Source organism: Notamacropus eugenii, chromosome 7 (assembly GCF_028372415.1).
Source record: "Notamacropus eugenii isolate mMacEug1 chromosome 7, mMacEug1.pri_v2, whole genome shotgun sequence".
Lineage (NCBI taxonomy): Eukaryota > Metazoa > Chordata > Mammalia > Diprotodontia > Macropodidae > Notamacropus > Notamacropus eugenii.
In genome coordinates, this window is record NC_092878.1 from 36,418,183 (window position 1) to 36,439,469 (window position 21,287).

Genomic DNA, 21,287 nt, shown 5'->3' on the forward strand with positions numbered 1-21,287 from the left:
ACTGACTAGAAAACCTAGGATTGAAATTCTGTTTATGAGAAAAGTGCCCTATTGAAGGGCAGAGTTTTCTAAACTGTTGTCTCAGATAATTGAATTCACTGAATAGTTGCTAGATTTCATGTAGGCAGATGTTCTTAAATTTTTTTGTCACAGATAAATCAATTCTATATATGAATTTTTCTATATAGACAGCTCTAAGAAGTACTCAAAAGCATACAATATATGTTTTAAAAGTTTAACAAATTTAAAGATTATGACTCAGCCACAGAAGAGCTTCCGACCTCATTCTCTAATTACTACCATCTTCATGAAGATGGTAGAGTTACTGGAGATCAGGGACTCTTCTGATTTCTATATCAGTTTGTAAAATACTTTCCTTAATACCACATGCAAACAGATGCCTAATAAATGTTTCTGATAGTGAAGATTTATTTAGTAGTCATCTATGGTAAACAGGTGAATTAATTAGCTTTACTAGTAAGTGAATTCATTAATTCAAATCTTAAAATACACCCAACTTGGAATTCTAGCAAGGATCTGACAGATCTAGTTTTTCAGTTTCCTTTCATAAAATAACTGAAAGAAAAACAGCCCCCCAAAAAGCTTTCATCTTTTCAGTGCTTCAATTTTTAAAAGGATATTTTATCCAGTTATCAAACACACTCTCTTGATGAAATAAAAATAATTAGATATAGAACTAGATACAGAACTGACAGTTCTTCATTCGTTGCTGAGGGTACAGGTGGCTGTTAAAATCTAAGAAATTATTTCTTAGATGATCCTTACTTTGTTTCACAGTTGTAATTAAAATGACTACTTAAGCAACAGGGATTAACATGGGCCTTTAGAATAAAGGATTTGATTTCTCAGGATATTCTTATTTCTCAGGGTGGATCCAGTGAAGACTAACTTTAGCATGTTATTATCTACAGGGGGATAAACAGATATTCAACAGAAGAAGTGACAGTATATGTGACTGGAGTTCTTCCTACGTTCTCAAAAAAAAAAAAAAATTGCATGCAAAAAAAAGTGTTCCAGACCAAAATACCCTACGCAATATAGAGACTGGACTGATTTGGCATGGCTCTGAAAGGAGGGGCACCAAAGCCAATGGGTATAAATTAGAGAGACAGAATTCAGACCCAAATAAGGAAGAACTTATTATATTATAATTAGGGTGGCAGAAATGGAAAGGGCTGCCTCCATAGGGTAGCAAATGCCCTGTTCATTGGGTAACTTCAAATGGAGACTAGAGGACAACAGAACAAAGATCAGTCGTCTATAGCAAGTGGGCCGAATTCAGTCTGCCACAAGTTTTTGTACAGCTCAAGCTAAAAATGATTTAAAAATTTAAAATACAAATGTTATTTCCTGTCCTTTTATATAGGCAGTAATAAAATGAGGTGATCAGGAAATTGACTTGTCTTCCTACTGCCACAGATCCCTGCTACAGAGGTAAGTCATTCCTAAATTAGGGATTAGACCAGACCTCAAAGGTGCCTTCCAAATCAGGTATTGATTCTACGATGCTGTGGTTGTGCTTGGTTAAATTTCAATATGTTTTACATTCACTTTACCACCTGTGAACCTGAACACATGAACAAGAATCACACAGACTGGGCAGGCATAGACAGGATGTGATCTGCATTGTTGGAGAGGACACCCCTATACCAATAAGATCACAACTCAATTGGAGTATTGTTACCCATGATACAAGATCTTTATAGACAAAAATTTAAGGCCAAACAAAATATGGCAGCGTGGAAACACCTATACAACCACTCTAAATTACATCTTTTTTTGACCAAAATATCTAGGTTTAAACAAAAACCCAATTTAATTTCCAGTTACCTTTTTGTCTTACATACAGCTTGGGGGGTGGGAGCAGGGAAAGGCGGAAATAGCAACCTTGGAAGCAATTCTAAGTTACAATTTTCTGTAGTCTTTTTTTTAAATTTGCGGTATTTATGACGGCTCCAGAGCAATCTACAATAGCTATTATTTCTACAGCAGATTGGAGGTAAGTTTCACTTGAAATAAAAGGTCATACTCAATTATAATTCTTTTCTTGGCTAGTTAGTATTAACAACAAACTAGCATCTATCTGGACCACTGAACCCCCAAGATGCTGAACAATACCATCTCATGTTAAGCTTCAGGCCTACATGACTACATATCAGGTAAAATTAAAGAAACTTAAGATTATACACTTAAGATAATACACTTTCAGATATGAGCTGAATTTTGATTGATGTACCAGGTGATGACAGGAGACCAATGTGATGGATGCAATAATTATGTTTCATATCCTGAAGCCAATGGAAATCTTACTTGATATAGAAGAATGGCTACTTGTTTCTGGCACGCCTGCTTCTAAAGTTGGTGCAGAGGAAGATTCCCGGGGCATTTCCAAAGTTGAAAGTCCTTTAGCAGAAGGATCTATAAAGAGAAACTCTACTTAAAACATCAAGAAATGGATTAAAGAAAAAAGTCCAAGAATAGCTTTCACTCTCCTTTTCCTTTATGTTTTCAGGAGCTCTCAACTCTTCACATGTCTTCTGGTGAGGGGACTAGAAGACCCACAAAGAGCTGCATCCACATCCCCTTTGCTATCTCTAACCCTGTCCCTTAAGAAATAACCCAGAGCAGAGTTACAAGGAAGAGATTCTACATTCTGTTCAATGCTATGGGATTGGCGATTCAGTCTGAAACCCTGGACAAATCAACTTAGACCTTATGACACTGTTCATCCAACAGTACCTTAAAATGTCAGAGCTGGAAGGGGTCTTAGATAATCTCATCTAATCTAACGTCTTCACTGTATAGAGCAGGAAACCGAGGCCTGGAAGGATGAAGGGATTTTCCTATGTTGCTAAATAAATTTAGGGCTTGTATTTATTACTTCATTACTGAGGCAAGGAGCAAGATAAGCTTATTTTGTCTACTCTTTAACAACAATGTGACAACTGTTCCAAGGTAAAAACTGCTTTCTCAGTTTTTTCTCATTTGCCCAGCCTCAACAGAAAATGAATTTGGTCTGTTATGGTAACAAGATATTATTTAAGCACCTAAAGGTTTTATTTTTATTTTAACCATCTGGATTGAAATTTTCTAAAAGGTATCATACTTCCCAACTGCATGGATCATCATTATCCATTATGTTCACCAAATAAAATACAATGTAATATAGTGATGCTCACAGGGTTGGTTGAGATGGGCAGAATGGTTTTCCCCTATACTAAACATCCCCAGACTGCGGTGCTTTTTAAATTTTCATAGAAAAAAACTTACTCTTTATGTGGAAAACTTGAGATCTTGGTAGTTCTCAGCTAAATCCTGAATATTAAGAGGTTGCTTAAATAAGTGATTTCTAGATAACTGTATTAAAAATTTTTTCCCAAATTTATAACTTTCCTTTCTACACCTTGGCTATCAGATTGTCAATGGACACTTCTTGTTATTGTCAGAATACCTAACTTCCCCACACTTCTGTCTTTCCTCAAATATTTTGAAATAGCTTTAGGTTAGGATATCACTTGTAGGTAAACTACATGAACTCCAGACATGGATTTGTTGTTATCTATGTATACTGCTCAAAGGATTCTTCTACTGTCTTGGTTTTCTGCTGTGCCTCATGTAGTAAGTAGATGTTGGTAATTGGCCTCCACTAGCTGAGGTATTTGCATTATAAATTTTCCTAAGAATCACTAGTCATTTAAAGAAAGTATAATATGACAACAACTAAATTACTAGGTTCATTAAAATAACATGAGGATAATGGTAAGAACAACTGAAACTAGAGTCAGGAGATCTGGATTGAAGTCCCAGCTTTGCTATCTTCTAGCTGTATGACCTTAGACAAGTTATTCAAACTTTCTGCTTCAGTTTTTTCAACTATAAAAGGAAGATGTACACCAGAGTCAGAGGACATGGGTTCAAATCCTACCTCTGATACTTAATACCTATGTGACCTTGGGCAATTACTTGATCTCCCTGGCCCTCATTTAATTCTTCTGTAAAATGAGATGGTTGGACTAAATGACCGCTGAAGTCTCATCTTCTAGATCTATGTTTCTATGACTTTCCAATACTAATAGTACATGAAAACTCTGAAAAAAAGCTACCATTATAAAAGATATATTTCTTCCTCACCCTCCCTCCACCCCAAACAAGAACAAGTCTCTTCTTGGTTGTTCCCAAAAGTGATTTTCTGAACTACCTTTTCCTAAGGCTTCCATTTTAGGACAAATATACTTCTTTCACTCATTCCTTTCAGTATGTTATAACTATTTACTTGTCAGTAAAGTACAAAACTACCAGTAAGTCCAAAACCAACAGATAACAAGAATGGTTAAAGGTCATGTTTTATCAATTCCTCAATTGTATTTGCAGCTTTAAAAAAACCTTGCTGTAGTTCTCATCTTGAAAGAAAAGCCTTAGCATACTGCAGGAATCTTAGTGAATTGTAAAGGGTGAAGAACTGGACTCACAATCAGAAGGACCTTCCACGGATACACAATTGCTGCACGATGCCCTAGGCAAGTCTCTGGATCTTTCTTCAACCAACTCTCTATGACTATAAATTGCTATATGGTTGCCAATCCACCTTGGTAGAGAGTGTTTCTTTACTGGGAGTTCCTTACCCTGATAAAATCATGGGTCCAGACTGAAACAATGCCCATCAAGGTACCAAGTTACTTTAGGCCAATTATTTTTACTCTGCTTTCTCTTTGTTTATTGATTACTTCCTCTTTTACAGAGAACAGAATAATATGATATTATCAAAAATGCATTCTTCATTCATGGCCTTAAGCATCTCAATAACCTCTGCACCTCAGTTTCCTTATCTATAAAAAGAAAAAGTCTCTTGTAGCTCCAACGTTTCTGTCTAGTTCTAATATTCTATGATCACATGCTCTAATGCCCTTTCCAAAACTGGCATTTTACATGCTATGTTCTAACGCTCTGCAGAGGTGTATTCAGGCAATTTTGAGCTCTAATAGTCTATTAATCCATCTTATTAGTCTGTAAGAACAGCCAAGCTTTCTAATTTCAACATCAGCAGACTTTCTAATTCAACGAATGCAATAACTAAGGATAGAGTCTGATTTCTCAACCCTTCCTCTAGAGGAGGGGAATGCAGGCAGGGGAATGGTATAGGCTGTTAGGGTAGAGATGATCAAGGATGAATAAGAAGACACCTCTCACACAATGCCTAGATTACATAGGTACCATCTCCCCAAACACTCTAGGTGTGCAACTAAGAAGGAGGAAGTGGCAAGCTATCCTTTTAAGGAAAGACAATAATTCTCTAACCGCAATAAGAAGTCCGGCTCTAAGTCGCCCAAAGCTACTCTTGGTTAGAAGTCACCACAGCCTTACTTGTTACTGCCAGATCCAGTTTTCTACCTTCTCTAAATTCATTTAGTTAGCAGTTGCTGATTACCTACCATCTACAGTGGAATAGAAGTCAGAAGATTTAGATTCCAGTCCTCAACCTGCTACTAAATCGCTAAGTGACCTTGCTTTGGGCTCACCACTTGACCTCTCTGGGCCTAACATGGGGCAGTTAAAATAGATGATATCCAAGATCTCTGACAGCTATGATTTCTATGACTCTCCACGACACTATTAGGTACTCAAGAACAGTGTCTAGCATCCTACAGGGCAAGAAGGAATGAAAGAAACAGAGATTGTTATCAAAGGAGACAAATATCTAGATGTCATTTATTTTCATAGGATAATAGAAAGAGCACTGTATTTGAACCTGAAAGACCTGGGTTCTAGTTGTGGGTCCATCACTAATTTTTTATATAGGATTCTGGGTAAAGTGATTTACCTCCTCTGGACCTTTGTATACCTATTTGTAAAATAAAAGATTTGGGAAGAGATGTAGAATAGATAATATTGCTAAAATTCTTTCCAGCTCTAACACTCTATAACTATTGTTTTTTGGAAATGGTCATTCCTAACCAGTCCTATTTTTTCTAGAAAGCTGTAACTTTCTAGATATGAACTAAAGAGATTGAGAAAGGCAAGCAGCACTGTCAAACCTTCAGGAAACCTGAAATATTTCAAGATAATGTAAGTTTATTGGTACCTGAACTGTTCACCTTGATGTGCTTAGAAACTCTGCTTCCTGGTGCCATTTAAGCAGAGAACTGTAGAGTTATGACCATGTGTCATCATCAAATAGTATTTATTAAGCACCCACACACCCCTAGATCTACATATAAGAATCTTGATCCCTATGTATTATAATTGTTGTCATGAATAATGTTTAGATTCCTGAGAGCTGAGAATTTCTAAAAAAGCTCTACCTATTTAGCTAAATATGTAATTATCTGTGAACTCTAAATGAGTATACAGTCAACTCTCAATAATTCAGGGCCTTTTCATCTGGTCCATAACTTGTCTGAGGCCCTTCATTTCTGCTCCTCCTTTGAGGTCTCTTATTGCTTAATAATGGGTGTGCAAAAAAGAATGGAGGTCTATTTTGTTTCTTGGTGTAGCTCTTGTGAGGGAGAGAAGTTAAACAACTGACTCAGAACAAAATTTTAGGAATATTAAGTCTCTCCTATAAACATAGATAATCAAGAGTTGACCGTAGTGCTTAGGAGACAACAAAGACTGTGACATGTAGGCAGCCAGTAAAACCACATCTGAATCCAACATGCTATTTGGAGCAGGAGGGAGTCAGGGTGGTTTCTGAAGCAATTATAATGTCAGAAGCTGACATTATAAGAATAAAGAATTTGATGCATATTCAGGACCAGAATTCTATCACAGTTGCACAAACTTCAGGGAAAGACTCCATGGGTGGGTACATGTGGGGTTATGAAGGAGGAAGAGAAATGTGCTTACCTGACTCCTTCTGCTCTCCCAGTTTGTCTAGAATGTTGAAGGAAATGTCCAGGTACTCTCTCTGGATAGCACTGACTGCAATCTTCCTCTGCTTCCTTTGCCTAGGCACGATCTGGATCTTAAATTCAGACTCCTCCGTTCCATCCTCTCCTGCTTTGTGTTCAGTATTCTGCTCCGTGTCAGACTCAGCACTAGCATCAGGCTTTTCACTTTCAGACTGACTCTCAGCATCTTCAGGAACTTTAAGGAGAACCGTTTTGGCACATGAACCTGAGCTCTGTGCACCTTCCTTTTCTTCTTCCATGCTAAGTTCAGTGCTATCATCAACTGACCTCTCAGGGAGGGCAAAAGATTTCTGCAGGAGGTCTCGCTTCTGTTTCAGAGTCAGTGGGCTGCCACAGGAAAGTTCCTGAGGTGCCTCTAGCTCTGACAAGTCTTCACCACCTTTTGGCTCTTCAGAAAGCTGGGGAAGGGGTTCCTTTTTCCCTGATGACTGACTATTTCTTCTATCCTTAGAAATAAAATCTTTAGAGCAGTCTTCTACACTAACTTGCACAAGAGGAGTTGTGCTTAAACTGAGCACAGAGGGCCCAGTAGGAGTTGAAGGGAAGGATAGGGTATTTTTACTAGAGACACCCTCAGTACCTTGTTCCATTGTTTCCTCCTCTTCATCACTTTCCACTATTCGAAGAGGAGGAAGAGGCTCAAAGACAAGAGAGTCACTGTCTGACGTGGAGAGCAGAGAGCACTTTTCATGCCCTGATGTAGAATCTGATGACAAATCAATAAGATCTAAGTCCTCTTTTGGAGTAGAAGGTTTTTCTGGAGAATCCACTTTCACTTCAAATGTCTCCATGCAGTTTAATCTGACTTCTGGTATTACTGGTCTTCGGGTTTCTTGAAAACCCTCTATAATGGGGTTCTCAGGGATTTCTGCATTGTCCAGCCTGGTAGAAGAATTCTGTCTGGGTCTTCCATAATCATTTTGTCTATGTGTGATGTAAGCAGCATGGGTAGATGGCTTATCTATATCACACCGGTCTATGCAGGACTTCCTACGATGCTCATCTAAGGTAAACAACAGGGAGTCTGCATTCCCTATATCAAGAGATTTTTGTTTTAAAGAGCGCAGCTTTTTTTTCTGAATGCTTTCTTCTCTCACACAGCGTAGAATGCTGTCTTGAAATGCACCCGTTTCTCTATATTCAGCCAGTTCTATTTCACCTGATTAAAACAGAAAAAGCTAGTACTATTTTACTTGACGATTCACTTTCTTCCCCTCATGCTCCAGCACATAATTGGCATTAAACCATAATCCACAATCCCAACACCACCAGTGGGGAAAACTGACTTTCTGGGCAAGTTCTTAGCAAGGCTTTCTAATTGCAAAAATCAGATTAGAACTGTGCCATGGGAGAACCAAAATGGCCCTCTAAAGTCTGTTTTTGCAGACAATTAGATTTCCAAATAATTCCTCAGCTCTGTTCAGTTGGGCCCTTGATGGGGTTTGTTTGGCTGAATCAGATCTAAGGAACTGTATTCAGGTTGTGTGGAAGAGAAGCAAACATTTTGCAAGAAATCAAATTAAGCAATGGCCCTCTGAGACAATCATGACAATTAATGATGTATCTGTCAATTCTCGTATATATATAAATGCATCTATATATATACTGTTTGTGCATACATATATATCAAAATCAATAGTATTAAAAAAAGTGTAGTAACATAATCAAATTAAGTTTTAGCCTAAAACACACAGTAGAGTACAACATTTCTGCATAAAATTACTAAGATAAAAAATTCATACTTCTCTGCACATTCATCTCAACCGGTTGATATTTCACCATTTTGCTGCCGCCTATCCTTTTCAATCTTGCAAAAAAAGTTTGAGACTCCTTATTGCAGGGTCCAGTAGGTGTATCATGAATATCAGATTCATCAAAAACACTATCTTCCTCTAATTGGGGAGAGAAAGTCATAATTACACTTAAGAGACTCCACCATCTCTTAGGCTGTGTCTACACTAGTGCTTCCATGAAAGCATTTGTGGAATTCAGTTCTTTGAGGAAGGTATCTACACCAAACTAGTTCAAGTCACAGCTTGGTACTGTTCCCAGATTTCAAATTTTCCACCAGTGCAGCACAGCAACCCAACAAGAGGTTGCCCATCATACTTCAAGCTATGGCATCATTTCCAGGATTTGGATTTTATTACCCCAATGCAGCCAAATGGGTGGAGGGGGTTGTTAAATGCTTTTAAAACTTGAATGATACTTTTTCTTTATGCCTGGGAAATTGGCTAAGCCAATTTATTTTCTCCTTTTTTGTTTTGTCGGGTTTTTTGAGTATACTTTAACAAAAGGTTATTAAACTAATCAAGACCATGTTAGAATGTATTACTTTTTCAATCCTGTGGTGTTTTAAGACTAGTATAGACACAGCCTAGCACTACATGCACCTTTAACTTTGTAAATGCAAAATACTGTACTCTACATTTGATAATGAAACACACAACACAGAAAAAGCTTATAAAAGCCATTTGTTATCTCAAAAGCTCCACAAATGATTATGGACTGAAAGAGTAAATAAACAAAAACAAAAAAACAAAAAAAAAATTTCCTAATACAATTAAGATTCTTCCTCTGTGGTATTCATCATATCTTACTCTAATATACCTCATGAGATTCCAAAAGCATCTTGGTCTTTAGTAGTCCTAAGGGTCATGCACATATGCACTCACACACACACACACACACACACACACACACACACACACACACACAAATTTATTTGTTCAGTGTCCTTGTCTGAGTGCCAAGTTCTCTTTTGGATATCTCCTGTAGGTCACTTTTAAATCACAGATAGAGTCAGAGGCAAATTAATGATGAAAACAGCAAAGATCCAGAGAATTCTTTCAGAAAGTTCACTTCCTTTCATATTTTTTTTATGCCCAAAAGGCAACAAATGAGCAAGGGAAAAAAACTACTGACATGCATCAAACACCATGATTAACAAAAATGGCATTCTATTTGTACTCCTCAAGACTTCCGTACCTCAAAGACAATTTTTTTTTATTTTTCTCCATGAAATAATAGTGTTTGGACTTTATTTAGTGAAAATTGGCTTGTGGGCCCATTATCTGGAACAATGAAGCCAAGGTGTGGTTATGATTTTTTTTTACTTTTTGAGCATTAACCACATGCTAGCTGAAGTAGGAGGTATCATTCTTACCCTACCTAGATTCTGCAAGTCAATCTGATATAAACAGAACCCATTAAAAAAGTACATATGCTGAACTTTTTATCCAAATGAAAAATAAATGTTTATGATGAATTTGCCTTTAGGATTAAGGCCCAACTGTTGAGCTATAGAGATATAACACTGCTGTTGTCATTGCTCAAAGTAAAGACATTAGGTCTAGACCTGCTTTTACATGACAATGACAGGTATAGTGGTTCCATTTCTTAGTTCTCCATTTGGAAAAGTAAAATTCAAGGGAGTATATGATTCCCTTTTGATTCCACTTCCAGAGTTTGAAAATACTGCTCATTAAGGTACTGAATGAACAGAAAACTACACCCAACCTCTGTCCCAAAATAGGAGCTAAAATCAGTCTCTAGATCAGCCTAATCTGTAGAACATCTCAGAGGTTAGGAAAAGTCACACGCCAAACCAGGGGGTTATGACAACTTTGGGGCAGGTTTTTGGTGGCTCTAGTAATCCAAATCTAACTGATCCTTGGATTCCACTTTAGAGTCAACCTAGAACTTTGAACTGTCCTGGAATCAAACTGACACCCGTATATAGTGGACCTCAAGGTGAAGTAACAGTTCTTGGTTCAATCAAAACCATGTCTGCACCCCTACAGTTCATTATAACATCAATTAGCTCCAAAGAGATCATATAAAGTTAATTTAGCATTTACTATAAAAAGTGCCTCTGCTCCTCAAATCTACTCTCATAAGAATATTTCTGATATTAATTTCATTCCTTTTAAAATTTACTTTCATTGTTTCATTCCAAGAAAAACAATTACCTGGCAAAATGCTTACTAAAACAAGGTTATTATAATCTGTGTGCTTAAGATGTTTAGGATATACTCCCTCATGAGACAGCAAATGAAATAGCATATATAAAGTATATTGCAAACCTTAAGGTGCTAGCTATTATTGTGAACAGAATCTTGAATGACCAATTCAGATCATTTATTATTGACAGATGACAACAGGAGACGTTTTCAAAACTAGAATTCATTCAAATTATGATTCTGATTTCAGAAACAAACTTGAGAATTTCAAAATGATGGCTCTTTACAGCAGTGGAGAAAATTATTTTTTGGATGGTATGCCAAAGAAAGAAATTTCCTAATGGTTCTGAAAAGGTTCATAAAGGCTTCTTCACTAATATCAAATGATTCACAGAGGATAATATCATTCATGTCAAAAGAGACTGGTAATTTCTCTTCAAGGAGCATTTGAAAATTTAAAAAGCAGTGTTAGGAGGGAAAGTTTTAAAAAGAAATAAAGGATCAATATGTAGCTTGACTCTGAAAGATCTCCGCTCTCCTAAACACATCATGCAAGGTGTATTAAGCAGAATAGGGGGCAAAATTCACATGCTAAAAGTACCTTTTTCTTTTTCACTGTATCTGCTGATGTTACTGTTGTCACTGTACAAAGGTCCTGCAGTAGCATGAGGTCTACAGCTGTGATACTGTGCATTGAGCGTATTAACTGTTATATGGATGAGATGCAACATAACCTTGCTGATATCACAATCTCGGTACGGATACTGCAAATAGAATGAAATAAATTATAGATACAAATATATAAAACATTTCACAATAATGTTGTTAATTTATTCAACAAATATTTATTGATTGCTTACTATATCCAAGGCATTGTCCCAGAGCTGGGTACACAAAGTCAAAAGTAAAACAAGTCCCTTCCCTTACACTTACTTACACTTATACTCTACTGAGAGAATATGATAAATAATCATAAAAATGCAAAGTAATTTCAAGAGGCAGAGAGAGACAGCACTAATAAATGGAGGAGGGAGGCAAGGCCTTATGGAAGAGGTAGGATCTGAGCTATGCTTTAATGGAAAGCAACGCTTCTAACAGGCAGGAGTGAGGAGGGAGAACAATTGATAAAAGCAGAGACACTAATGCAAATCAAAGAAGTGAGGCTTGGAATATTGTATGTGGAGAAAAGCTGGCAGGTCAGTCTGACCAGAAGAGATTATATATGAAAGGGATTAATAGGAAATAAATCTTGAAAAGGAGGTAAAAGAACTATGAGTGAGAGATAACAAAGTTTGCAGTCTACTACAGCAACTACTAAAGCAACATTTCATGTTAAGTCGCATAAGATTCAAGGCAGAAAGGTCATTACTGATAAGGGGGATCATATCAGGCTGGAAAGAAGAGGTGATATTTGAGATGAGCTTTGAAAGATGGATAAAAGTGCAATAGGGAAAGCAAGAAGCAGGCACTGAAGGCATAAGTAACAATCAAAGGTATGGAAGCTGAAGCATATACATTACATTTTGGGAATAAGAAAAAGACCAGTCTGGCTAACGGTATATAGAAAGTAGTGACATGAGACAAAGGGGGAAAGATAAAATAAGGCCCAACTGTAGAGAGCCCTAAATCACAGGCAAAGGAGTTTGAACTACATTTAGAAAAAACAGGGAGCCAGTAAAGATTTTTGAGCAAAAGAATGACATCCAAATCTAGATGTAGAAAAGATTATTCTAGTGTAAGGACTAGAATAAAGGGAAATTAAATTGGAGACAGAAAAATTTTCTGGGAGCTTAAAGAACAGTTTAGTCAAATACAATGAAGGTCTATACTTGAGTGGTGACAGAGGAAATAAAGAGAGGGGAAAATGGATTCAAAATAGATTTAAAAAGAGAGAATCAATGGGTCAAAGTAATTGACTGGATATAAGAAGAAAAAAGAAAGCAAGGGTCAAAGACAATCCCAAGGTTTCTAACATAGGATATTGATTAAATTTATATAACAAACTCCCATTGTAACATCATTTGGCCACGGAATAAACTAGCCTGGTTCTGACCAGGAATTATCTAAAGATCTATTTTAAACTCTTGTAGTCTTAATTTTGGCCACTTAGGAATGAATCACAATTTATAACATAGATCCTAGAGAACTAACTTTCCCCTGTAATACTGCTTTCCTTTTAAATTTTTAGATAACCAATTAATATCGGATGTCAGTTTGGTGCATATCATATCAGAGATGAGGGTTCAAAATCCTGGTTCCAACACTTTTTATCTGTGTGATCTTGAGCAATTCACTTTACTTTGCCCCCTGTGCCAAAGTTTTCTTAACTGTAAAATAAGGATGACAATAATGCCTCTATTTATCTCACCCTCAGGGCTGCCATGAGAGGTCCTCTGTAAACTCTAAAGTACAATATAAATGCCAATAATCGTTATAAACTCTTGAAGAGTTCACAGTAGCTATTGGCCTGTAAGAACCTTAAAAACAAAGATCTTGCCTCATCTAAAATTTGTGAATAACTAGCACAGTATTCTGCTTTAAGCACTTAAAAAATGTTTGTTGGGATAATGAAATACGTTAAGACACTCTATTTCAACTCTCTCCCAAGCATCTGCATAGACCTCAATTCCCAATTACATAAGGCTAATTTTCTTTGGAGGCTCATTAACATCATGCTTGAAGTTGCAGAATGGCTGCCCAAGTACTATGCCAACGCTAAATTTCCTAAAGGGATCATTGTGCCCAGAAAGGAAAAGTAACAAAGGTGGCTCACCTTATAAAGAATAACAAGTAACGCCTTCAACCACATCTGCCGAATATGAGGCTTCAGGGACCATAGGGAGCAACGAGGCGGCTGTTGAAAGTAATGTCGCAGCTGAGGACAAGAGCAGTACTTAAGCACTTGAACCACTAAAGGGAGAAGATGTTTTCCCAGATTGATGTTATAATCCATCACCTGAAATAGATATAAATTGAACAATGAAAGCAAATAGAAGCATTCATGGTTACCCTCCGTCTTATCTCTGAATTATTGGTGCCCTCACTCCCACATTTCCTTCACTAAGTAACTATTCAACATCTAGCAAAGTTCTGAAGTATTATCAGGAGACAAAAACATAAAAAAGACAATGTCCCTGATATTATGCTCTAATAAGAGGACAAGACATGAACACAAGCAACCACAATACAAGGCAGAATGTGCCAGTGCCTCAAAAGAGACGCAATTCTCACTCCCTTGAAGTCTTCCCTAACCACTCCTACTTACAGTTGTCTTTTACCAATGAATTACCTGCATTAGTTATCTATATTCCTCACAGCATCATAAAGTTATGACATCTCAGAATTGGAAGAGACCTATGAGGTCACCTTGCCTATCTACTTCTCTGACTTCTAATACACTAAAGACACTAAAGACAATATGTTGTAGGGGAAAGTGTTCTAGACATGGAGTCTGTCATTCTAGACCTGACCTAGCTCTGAATGAAAGGCAGCATGTAGGGGATGGAGAATTGGCCTCGGAGTCCTGCATCTTACATATATCAGCCATATGACCAGTGGCATTATAACCTTTCAGTGCTCCAGGCAAGCCTATCTAATATGATGGGTTTGCAGAGATCTCCCTAATCTGCTCTGGTAAGGGCAATTCTTTACTGGGAGCTCTCTACACTGATAAAATCATGATCCAGATTTTTTAAAATAAATCCTATATACAGATATACACACATATATGTATATACAATGAACTAATATTTGTATATTATTAACATGTTAATCCATTTGTGTTTCTATAAATTTAAATATATGTATGCTTAATATATGAGGTCAGGGGCCATTCACCTTACTCATCTTTATATTATACGTAGTACACACTCAACAAATACTTAATGGAAGGAGAGATGAATGGATGAATGAATGAATGAATGAGTGAGTAAGTAAGTGAATTACAAGCCTATTCTCAGTGTAAATTGGCAAATTAAATGTGCCCAGTGTCAAAACAAACAAAAGACTATCCACAAGGCTATTGTTTACATTGATACCATTAGAGGTCTGAATTCAAAGTCTGCCCTTGGTTTAGCATGTAAAATTGCACACCCTCTACCACCACCCTATGAATGAGTGGCATGATCTATCAGCATTATCAAAAGTAATTTTAAGAAATACTTAATTGCATAAACTATAGTACAAAATGCAGTAGAAAACTATGTTGGTGCTGTACAAGGAAAATTACACCGACCAGGACGCTGTAGAGGGAATTTCTGCCCTGGCACTAGAAAAAAATGTTCAAACACCTAGCACAGTGACCTAAAGTTACCTCCATCTCTGAAATTTAGCGATTCAACAATTTTAGAGTTCTCCGAACAGTTTCATGGACTTACACTAGAAACACAGTTGAAAATTTGTTAATAGGTGTATATTTATAACTAATGAACTACATATGCAACACATAAAACTCAAATATATGCATATTATATATGTATATAAACATATATGTATATATGCTTGAATGCTTCTAGTGATTGGGAATTGATATGACCATATATTAAAGTCTTCTTACAATACTACAGAGAACTTCAATGATGTACCATAAGGTAAGAGGATATAAGTATTTTATAACATCATATACTGACTTGACTACCCAAAGAAAACTCCAAAGGAAAATTCACAAGACAATTATAGAAAGAAGACAAGGATTTTTAAATTTCCTGATGCCTAATTTCTTTCCAGCTCTGCAACTGCTGCCTGATACAGCCATATGTTTTATGGTTATAAGTGCTTGAAGAAGTTGAACCCACAGTTCCCATTTTGAATTTTGATGCATTAAAGCACAGGCTAGCCACATGTTATATTCAGAACTAGTCCTTCTTTGGGGACTTAACCAATCCCATATCTCCTCTGTAAAATGGAGTCAATTACACTTTTACACTACCTACCTCACAGGCTTCTTTTAAGGGAAATGCTTTTTTAAACTATGAAATGCTATATAAATGTGAATTTCTCTATCTCTTAAGAGTAGCCTGCTTTTTCCGTCTCCATTCTTTTTCCCAGAATGTTCTCCATACTTGACATTTCTTCCCTTCCCTTCTTATCCTGGTAAATTGTAATCTGTTAGTCTGATCTGAATGACATTTTCTTCATGAAACCAGCCTTGCTCTTCTTGATCAGTAACAACCTTCCCCTTCAGACTGCACATAGCACACTGTTTTGCAACTCTCTAATACTATCATGTAATTATGTGTTTTTCTGTATCCCACTCCTGGTTATGAGTACAGGGACCATGTCTTATCTTAATTTTTATCTTCCCTGCACCCACACAATGCTCCACACACAGGAGGTGCTTTAAAAAATCTGTTGAATGAACCAATATAATTACCCAATGACACTTTGCACATTTTAGAAACTGTTTATGCTACACAGCTAGGAGGCTGACTATTTCTCATACATGGCTTACCTAACTGAGATAGTCTGTTGAGAAGGAAAACCACACTTACTTGTGCAATTCCAGCAATAAATGCATTGAAACAAGTCGAGAGGCGCATTTTTTGAGGGGCTATCATAAAGCATCCTTCTTGCTGGTCATAACCAAGTAAAACATACAAGTGCCGTTTGACTGTATTAAAAGCCTTAGCACTACTGATGTCTGACTCCGCACTACTCTCATCTTTAGCCATAAACTTCATTAAAACTGTAATCAGCTGGTGGACTGTCTGATGGTCAATCCCAGCATCCTCAGGGAGCAAGTCCTTTATCGTGTTATCATTCTCAGGAGACTGTTGCCCTGTCAATATAAGAAATCCTGTTAGTTATATCTGCATTAAGTTTTCATGATCTCTGACTCAGACTGCTTCCATGATATTTTAAAATTTCAGTTCTGAACAAGAAACATGAAGACATACTATGCCCAAGAAAGCAAAGCATCAGCTGGGGAGGGGCAGACCCTTCTATCCCTCAAATAACACAGCAAATCAATCTTGTAATATCATGGAAGTGGTAATAAAAAATAGGATACCTTCAGTGGCAATGAGGTCATATATCATAAGCAAAATAATATTTAATGCACTTTGCATTTGATTGGTTTTTAAAGGGAATATCACTTTATAAATTCTATAGTCCATGTTACATGAAAAGTACCACTAAAGCAGGGGTCTTTAATCTGGAATATGGGAACCTTTTAAAAATATTTTGAAACTATACTTAAATATAATTCATTTCCTTTGCTATCCTATGAATTGTATTTTATGAATAAATATAATATTCTAAGTAAGGGATTCATAGGCTTCACTAGACTGTCAAAGGAGTCCAACACACACGCGCGCACACACACACACACACAGAGTTAAGAACTCCTGATCTAGAGTTTTATATAGTAAATGTTTAAGGACAGCAACAAAAATATTCCATCAAAATCCAAGGTTTCTTCCTTTTTTCTTAAAGGGCCTGAGGATATTCTTTAGCTAAAATTATCAGACAATTGCATGATTTTGTTAAAACTGAAGGAATACAGAGTTCAAAAACACTTCAGTGGTCACCTAGGCTAAATCGTATATGAACAAAATCCCCCCTACTACATCTCTGATGGAGAAGTCAATACTTCCCAAGGCAACCCATTCTACTTATGTACAATCTAATTATTAGGAAGTTTTCTTTATATTAAACATAAATCTGCTTCATGCATGAAGGTGCAGTAGATAGAGCACTGGACTTGAAGTCAGGAAGACTTGGGTTTGAATTCCATCTCTATCAATAGCTATGTGACAGGCAAGTAATTTAATCTCTCTGGGCCTCAGTTTTCTTACCTGTAAAATGAAGCAATTGGACTCCATTCCTCAAAGGTGCCTCCCAGTTCTAAATCTTTGATCCTATGATCCTAATTTTAGCTTTTCTATAAGTGATGTGATAGGTATATTCCATCTATTTTTATTCAAAAGAACTGACCAGTTGCAAGACAGTATGAGAATTCCAGACTTGGAGTTAGAACGTATAAGTTTAAATCCTAACTTGTCTACTTATTATGTGACTTTAAGTCACGCTGTCTCTCGGGGTCTCCATTTTTTTTATCTGTAAAAGGAGATGCTGAACCAGATTACTTTAAAATGCCTTCCAGAAGGTCTGACATTCTGTGATTGATACAGGAGAAAAGCACTGAATTTGCAGTCAGAAGACTTGGCTTCAAGTCCTGGCTCTAAGATATTTACTAATCAAGTGACCTTGGGCAAGTCTAAACTTAAATTTCCTCATTTGTAAAATGAGAATGAAAACATTCATGCTGTCTATGGCACAGGTGTGTTATGAAGATCAAATAACATGATATTTATGAAAATATTCTGTAGCATGTAAAATGCTCAGTTCCATTAGCATTCATAAGAAAAAAAATGGAACCTCTAATGAGGTTTCTTTTTGATAGATCTCAAAAACACTATATGATGGTGTGTTGAATCAGTTGCCTAATTCTAATAGCAACTACATAGTTTTTCTTCTCTAAAACTCATAAGGATTCTATTCTATACTTTAATAGGGAAAGACAAAAAACAAAGAAGGAAAATGTGAGCCACTTAAAACTAAGGAAACATAGCATGAAGTTAGGCTAAATGTTCACCAAATGAGAAAAGGAAAAAAAGTTCTCAATACTTAGCTTCTCTTAAAACAAAAAATAACTTTTATCTGCTTTAATTCATTCATATATTTATTTCTTAAAAATGTGTAGGTAGCTCAAATTGACCTCCCTTATTGACACTGGTTTTCGCTCTCATTTTCAAAGCTCAGACTAGTGCTCCGTGTCCTCCGTTCATCGGCCCCACTGTGAAGAGCAGCTGTGATACGATGAATTCCCAGATTATCCCTAGTGGAACTACTAACTAACATGCTGTTTGACCCTTAAGAAGTCACTTTTCTTCTCTGGGCCTCATTCTCCTCATCTGTAAAATGAAGAGGAAACTCAACCAAATGAACTAGTCTCTCCCAACTCTAGCATTACTGGGACTGAGATTTAGATTTTGTGAGAAGTTAAAGTGGGGCTGATTACCTATATTCAGGTTCTTCATTCTTGTTTATGCTAGCTGCATCCTACTAAGCATCTCAAATAAAAATCACCCCAATGGCAACTCAAATAAAAAATATAAACTTTCAACTATTGAGAAGCCTGAAATAAATCCAGTTTATATGCATATATACAATATATATATGTGTGTGTGTGTGTGTGTGTGTATTTTAATATATATGTTCTTATCTTTCCCTTTAGAATGTAGGGTCCTTGAGATAAGAAATTGTTCCACTTAATGTACTGGTATCCCCAGTGCTTAGCATGGTGCCAGGCACAAAGTAAGTGCTTAATAAATAATTGTCTGATAAAAATGACTCACAATATCTCACTTTTGAAAGAAAAAGCTTAAAATTACATCAAATTAAAGCTAATGCAGCCAAAATTAGAAGAAAAATAGTGAACTGGGGAAAAAAACTTTAATGACAAGTTTCTCTAATAAAAGCCTCATTTCTCAAATATATAGGAAAATGAGCCAAATTTATAAAAATATGAGCCATTCCCCAACTGATAAGTGGTCAAAAGATAAGAAGACAGTTTTCAGAAGAAACCAAACCTATCAATAATAACATGAAAAAATGCTCTAAATCACAAATGATTAGGGAAATGCAAATTTAAATAACTCTGAAATATTACCACACATCCATCAGAGTGGTTAACACAACAGAAAATGAAAATGACAAATGCTGGAGGGGACATAGAAAAACTAGAAACTAATTCACTCTTAGTGGAGTTATGAATTGATCTAACCCTTCTGGAGAACAATTTGGTTTTATGCCCAAAGGGCTATTAAACTGTGCATACCCTTTGACCCAGCAATTCCAAAGATATCAAAGAAAAAGGAAAAGGACCTATACATACAAAAATATTTATAGCAGCTCTCTTTTGTCTTTCTGACTCCAGGCCCAGAATTCTGTCTATTATACCACCTAGCTACTTCAAATTTTCATTTATTATTCACATAAGTAATATTACTGTCTGAATAAAAGATAAGTGTGCTCATTTCATCTTATGACTAATTATCTCCTTTAACGTAATATGTGGTCCAAGATCTGAAAATGAAAATAAAGCACTTACTGCATAATAAGCATCATTCTAAGACACTGTTAAAATTGAGAGGCAAAACGGTATAAAGGAAAGAATGGACTTGAAATTTTAAGACCTGGGGTCAAATCACTGGATGCCAGTGACTGACTCTGTGACCTACAAGTCATTTCAACTTGAAAGGCCTCAGTTTCCTCATATGTAAAATTTGGGAGTTGGATCAGATAAATTCCTCAAGTCCTAACACTCTGTGATTCTGATAAAGTGAGAAGAGCACTGGACCTGAAGTCACAAGCCCTGGCTCCCAACAGTTTGTTTGCCAAGAAATCTTGGGCAAGCTGATTCACCTCTGAACCTCAGTTTTCTTAACTATTAAACAGGGGGACTAATAACATTTACCCTGACTACCTCACAAGGCTGTTTTGAAGCTCAGATAGGTGGTCAAATATAATAAATATGAATGTTAAGGATTATTATAATGATGATGACCATGATCTGTGCAATGACAAGAAATACAAGACAGCATCAAAAATGGCCTGGACATATTAACTATGATGAATTCACAAAGACATCTCAAGTCTCACCTCTTTTAGAGGAAAAGAGTAGCAAGAGCTCACATTTTTTACAGGTTTGCAAAGCACTTTACAAAGTATAGCTCATTTGATCTTTACAACTGGGGAGGCAACACAAGGAATGATTCTCATTTTATAGATGGGAACCAAGCTTCGAAGTGACTTACTCAATGTCATATAAATGGAAAGTCGGAGTCTGCTGCATGAGTCAATACACTTAGGCTTCTGATATGAAGTAGATAAACCTACCTTGACATCTTGATAAATCGTATTATACTCTTTCAGTAACTCCAATCCTACAGCCATAACTGTGTGCTATATGGATGATATATTCAACCAAAGCTTTTGTTCAAAACGGTTTTGCTGCTGACACAACTAAAGACAACTATAGTTTTGGAGCCAATGTCATTTTTATTTCTCCTAAAAGAATACTCATTATAGGGTGATTTGGGGTGGAACACAATTATTTTTAATGTGATTTTTTATAAATGCATATATTTTTCATCCTAAAAATATCTGCTTTGGTGGCACATGGAAATTTATCTTCAGATGTAAAGTCTGCTTGCGTTATAAAAAAGGCTCAAAATTTCTTCTGGGCAAAAACGTATTGGAAGCAAAACTTTCAAACCTAATCTCAGGCAGGGGATGAATCTTTGGGTGAGCTACTCAGGAAAATCTAATTCATCTCTTGGTGTCATATTTTCCTCATACAAAAAAGTTATCTACCCTATCCACAATATAACAC

The 21,287-nt window shown here is 36.4% G+C and overlaps 1 protein-coding gene across 12 annotated transcripts in view; it reads right to left on the reverse strand.

The window, feature by feature from the left end:
- The window catches only part of UNC79 (unc-79 homolog, NALCN channel complex subunit), a 342,891-nt gene that overhangs the window by 127,592 nt on the left and 194,012 nt on the right, over positions 1-21,287 (reverse strand). For all 12 annotated transcript variants that reach the window (XM_072623539.1, XM_072623542.1, XM_072623545.1 and 9 more), the window contains 6 exons: positions 16,381-16,667; positions 13,665-13,847; positions 11,493-11,655; positions 8,672-8,821; positions 6,865-8,088; positions 2,332-2,439 (listed from right to left, as the gene is read on the reverse strand). In XM_072623539.1, the coding sequence (XP_072479640.1) occupies positions 2,332-2,439; positions 6,865-8,088; positions 8,672-8,821; positions 11,493-11,655; positions 13,665-13,847; positions 16,381-16,667 (2,115 nt within the window). The remainder of the gene's footprint in view (positions 1-2,331; positions 2,440-6,864; positions 8,089-8,671; positions 8,822-11,492; positions 11,656-13,664; positions 13,848-16,380; positions 16,668-21,287) is intronic.